At 36.3% G+C, this 5,000-nt stretch overlaps 2 protein-coding genes across 3 annotated transcripts in view; one reads left to right on the top strand and one right to left on the bottom strand.

Moving 5' to 3' along the window:
• LOC122343357 (crystal protein) overlaps positions 1–1,728 on the bottom strand; it is a 7,655-nt gene extending 5,927 nt beyond the window's left edge. Inside the window, 1 exon segment of the mRNA XM_043237775.1 lies at positions 638–1,728. Within this exon segment, the coding sequence (XP_043093710.1) occupies positions 638–994 (357 nt within the window). The 5' untranslated portion in view covers positions 995–1,728.
• Positions 1,729–1,868: 140 nt separating this feature from the next.
• Positions 1,869–5,000, top strand: part of krr1 (KRR1 small subunit processome component homolog) — a 5,554-nt gene continuing 2,422 nt past the window's right edge. For both annotated transcript variants that reach the window (XM_043237773.1, XM_043237772.1), the window contains exons 1-6: positions 1,869–2,026; positions 2,734–2,906; positions 2,987–3,121; positions 3,587–3,712; positions 4,164–4,247; positions 4,334–4,390. In XM_043237773.1, the coding sequence (XP_043093708.1) occupies positions 1,957–2,026; positions 2,734–2,906; positions 2,987–3,121; positions 3,587–3,712; positions 4,164–4,247; positions 4,334–4,390 (645 nt within the window). In that variant the 5' untranslated portion in view covers positions 1,869–1,956. The remainder of the gene's footprint in view (positions 2,027–2,733; positions 2,907–2,986; positions 3,122–3,586; positions 3,713–4,163; positions 4,248–4,333; positions 4,391–5,000) is intronic.

Genomic DNA, 5,000 nt, shown 5'->3' with positions numbered 1-5,000 from the left:
ATATATATATATATATATATATATATATATTCCAGAAAATATGTTGTTTTTAAATATATTTATAATAAAAATTATATGAATAGAAATATAGACATGTAAATACCTGTAAAGAAATGGTTTGTTTAAGTGTTAGACAGCAGTATATATATATGTGTGTGTGTGTACACTATTATTTATTGATTTATAATAATAAATAAAATGGAAAAGATAATTATTTTGATTTCTGCACATATTACAATAATGAGAAAACGTGTCCTTTCATTTTTTTAAATATAATGTAAAAGTTAATGGTTAAAATTTATCTATAGATCTCCAATCCTTTACAAAATATTACATCAGTTAATCATTTATTCTCAGTTCCTCTGGGCTTTATGGAACAATGAAGGTTCTGTATATCTATCTATCTATCTATCTATCTATCTATCTATCTATCTATCTATCTATCTATCTATCTATATATATATATATATATATATATATATATATATATATATATATATATACATACATACATATAACTCACAAACAAAGATTGTATGTACTACTAAGCATAATGTACAGTGAATCAGTAAATGAAGTTTTTATTCCTCTGTTGAGACCTTTACGTATCACAAAGGTTTTAAGAAGTCTCTCTCACCTTCTTGGGACAGTCGTCAGCGATGGGTCCGACACAGGCCTGCATGCAGGCCGCTCGGGGATAGCTGGCGTCATACACCCCTCTCCAGGGCGTGACGGGACGGGGCGGCTTCCAGCGGGACTCCCCCACAGGAGCACCGGCGAACGGGATCCCATAAAACACATAGCACTTGTCCAGCGCCAGGCCCTGGACGAGGCCGTCTTTAGTCAGCAGTCTGGGTCCGGCGGCGGCGGCCTGGGGCCCCGAGGACGGCCGGGCCGGAGACACGCTCCGCAGGACCGCTGCCAGCTCCTTCTGATCTTCTGAAGCTGATCCGGCGAACACACACACCACCGCAAACACACACAAAACACGCATCTCGACTTCGCTCCGGTCGGGATGGATACGATGCGAGGAAGAACAGCGGCTGAGTCTGAGCCGCTTCAGCACTTGTGACTCTTATTAAGCGGTGTGTAATGACAAACAGACTGTCTGTGCTTTACAAAATTAAATCACATACATTCCCTCGCTCTTGATACTACTAGAATCAGTGCTTTGCCCTCTTAGACCCAAACTTACTGAATCATTTCTGATTTATGTGAGACCGCTCTATTATGCTGCTAATATTTCTAATATTATTAGTAAGTCATGACACTATGATGACAGTAACTCCCTTCAGTGTGTAGCAGTCATTAAAATAAGATCAAATAATAATTAAAAAACATCCAAGAAATGATAATTGTCAATAAGCTAGTCAATCAAAAATACAATATTATAGTTATTTTTAATATAATTTTGCTAACAAATCTAATTAAACATTTCAAGTTATGTTCATATTAGTATTGTTAGTATAGTATTGTCTCTCTTATGCTGTGCTGCTGACAAACGTGACATAAATTCATTTCTATTGCTTTAATAGGAATAAAAATATGATGAACAACACACTTGAAGTGCTTGCTATGCGTATTTATAGTCCATTTCTACTTTTACGCAAACATGTATTTTATTATTTTTGTTTATAGAAATATTGCAACAATTACATATCCCACACAGAGATTTCACTGTCGGAAGTGTGTTTGGAAATATGCCTGATTTAAATACATAACGGGATGAAATCAGATCCAAAAATTAAACGTTTCAGATCACGCGTCACGTGAACCAATCAGCATCCGTTTATTGCTCAACTACATCTATTTTCTTTTTGGAAATTAATTCGATTTTTCTTTAACTGCAATGCGCGGTGATGGTTTCCTCCACGCCGCCAGGTGGCGCTACGCGGGCAGGCTGCGTGCCCTCGTCACGACCAGGCGTAGCGTCTGACGTCACGCCTAACAGCAGCAATGGCGGCCCCCGGAGAAAGCACGAGTGAAACGCCAAAGAATAAAAAACAGAAAAAGAGCAAAAACACAGGTACAGCTACACTCAGAAACCGCCAAACACGCGCGACGCAACCCTCGCGTGCTTCGCGCGTGTGTTCGACAGACACGTGATCGACTTTAAACGAGTTGTTTACGTTTGTCGCAGCTCGTGTTGAATTAAAGCGTGTTTTTCAAAGCTGCAATGATGTCGTATTTTGTCGTTGCGCGCATTTTAAAAGCGTATTTATTGTGCACTGGGACATAAAACCATGCACTATAAAAATGCTTATAACTGACAGTTGTTTGATCTTGTGTATTTGACACTGCAAAGTGCTTTGAAACAATCTGTATTGTTGAAAGCGCAATATAAATAAAGGAGTGTTATTGTATTATTTGTGCTGCAGGGCACTTTAGATCGAGGCTCTGTTAAATGTGACCCACAAAACCAGTCCATTTTTTCGAATTAAGATGTGCATCACTTAAAAGCTGAATAATTAAGACATGAACAACAAAAACATCAAGATATTGAGAAACGTTTTTTCAACAATGAAGTTCCTAGCAATGCATTTACTAATATACATGTATGTTTTGATATGTTTAAGTTTAACATCTTAATGTTTTGTCAGAATACAGTGTATTGTTGGATATTGCTACAAATAAATCTGTGCTATTTATGAGTTTCTTTCATTTGTGCACCAGAGTCACAGATGATTTATTAACCTTTAATGAACTCATTACAACTCTGTTTTAAAAACACAGATGAAGCTGACCTGCTGACGGTCCCAGACGGCTGGAAGGAGCCCAAGTTCACCCCACAGGACAACCCCAAAGGTCTGCTGGAGGAGAGCAGTTTCGCCACACTTTTCCCCAAATACAGAGAGGCGTATCTGAAGGAGTGCTGGTCGCTGGTGCAGAAGGCTCTCGGAGATGTGGTGAGTCTTGTGAAAAGTCTCCTTTTTGGTTTCCAAATGCGTATCTGACTTCTTCTTGAATGTGTGCTGCTGCCCTGTAGTTTATCAATGCCACACTGGACCTGATTGAAGGCAGCATGACGGTGAACACAACGAAGAAAACATACGACCCCTATTCCATCCTCAGAGCCAGGGATCTCATCAAGTTATTGGCTAGAAGTGTGCCTTTTGAGCAGGTCGGAGGTCATCAATATTTTTATGGTTATAGATTATTTGTATTTTTTAATTAATAATAATTAAAGATAAAATATTTATATGGTTTGATAGTTTAGTTAATTTATATATATTTAAGTGTATAAAATCTTTTAATGTATGTAATCTATTTAAAATATAGTTTGTGGTAGGTACTTCTTTTTTTTTTTTTTTTTTTTAGAAATATATACTTTGGTTTGGCAAGCTTGCATTAAATTTATCTAAAGTGACAGTAAAGGCGTTTATAATGTTACAAAAGTAATGATGCTGAAAATAATCAATTCTAAAATTATATAAAAATATATTTGATATTTTAAATTGCACTAATATTTCACATTATTACACATTTGAATATTTTTTTTAATATATGAATTCAGCCTTGGTTGGGCATAAGAGACTTCCTTCGGTAAGTTGGTCCTCAAATCTTAAACAGTCTTTGTTCATTTCAGGCCGTGAGGATACTTGAAGATGACGTGGCATGCGACATTATTAAAATCGGGACTCTTGTGCGAAAAAGAGAGCGTTTTGTGAAGAGACGACAGAGACTGATCGGCCCCAAGGGCTCCACGCTGAAGGTCAGCATCCTGCATTAGAATTTATAAAGACTACAGAATAAGAGTTCATATAAAAAAAACTATGAAGCACATTTTTATAGATGGGCTTTGGGCTTGTAGAGGGATTTCTGTTTTTTTTTTTATCTCTTAAATCTCTTAAATGATGAAAGCAGTTTAAATTTTAATGTCTTTGCTCGTGGTGTCTTTTAATTATTGAGTTTTATTGATTTATGTTTTGTGTGTCAGGCGTCTCTCATTTGTTCTTCTAATTACTCCTTCATTTTATTAACCGCAACTGTGTTTTGTAATTAAATGTCTAGTTTTATTCAGCAAGGATGCATTTAATTAATAAACAGTGGCAGCAAAAACATTAATTTACATTTTTTTTTAATGTGTAAAAATGAAATTGTGCAGATGGACTTTGGGTTCATGGAGGTTCTTATTTGTCGTTCATTTGTTCGTGTTGTTTCAGGCTCTAGAGCTGCTGACCAGCTGTTACGTGATGGTTCAGGGAAACACGGTGTCTGCCGTCGGCCCGTACAACGGCCTCAAGGAGGTCAAACCTGCAGACTTTAATAATTCACTCCTGAGGAAAGGGTGAACGTAGAGGGATAAGCTGGTGTTTCTCGCTTCTTTCTGCAGGTACGCAAAGTGGTGCTGGACACAATGAAGAATATTCACCCTATTTACAACATAAAGGTACGTGGAAGTGTGTGTGTGTGTGTGTGTGTGTGTCCAAAATCAGATTGAGACTAAACATCATCTGCATTTTTAAATAGAAAGACATTAGTCCTGGCCAATTAATTGCATCTAAAATAAGTCTTTGTGTACTTAATATACATCTGCGTACACACACATACAGTATATATTTACAAAATATTAACATGTATTTAAGTTCATACAGTTTAAATGGTATTTATATGTATTTGTTTAATACCTAAGCATAACAGATATTTCATGCATGTTTATGTATTTATATATACACGCATATATTATGTACATTTAATTTAGATCGATTAATCATTTCCCACCACTAATATTTGACAGCTAAATGATATGAAATATCACCGATGTGTATTTTGTAGAGGGGATTTACAATAACAGTTTTCACTTGAGATTTAGAGACAAATTACAGGAGGGTAAAATGACTTTAGAGACGGCAGCTTTCTTTTATTATTTTTACACTGAGGTTAGTAGCTTTATTAGTGAAATCTGTGCACTTCAGCAGCGTTTCTTGCTCTATATGCCAAAGGTGACAGATCAGAAATGGTGAAAAAATGTCTTAATGCTGTTTTAGATTTCATTTCGT

This window comes from Puntigrus tetrazona, chromosome 4 (assembly GCF_018831695.1).
Source record: "Puntigrus tetrazona isolate hp1 chromosome 4, ASM1883169v1, whole genome shotgun sequence".
Taxonomy (NCBI): Eukaryota; Metazoa; Chordata; class Actinopteri; order Cypriniformes; family Cyprinidae; genus Puntigrus; species Puntigrus tetrazona.
This window is presented reverse-complemented; position numbering and strand designations above follow the sequence as displayed.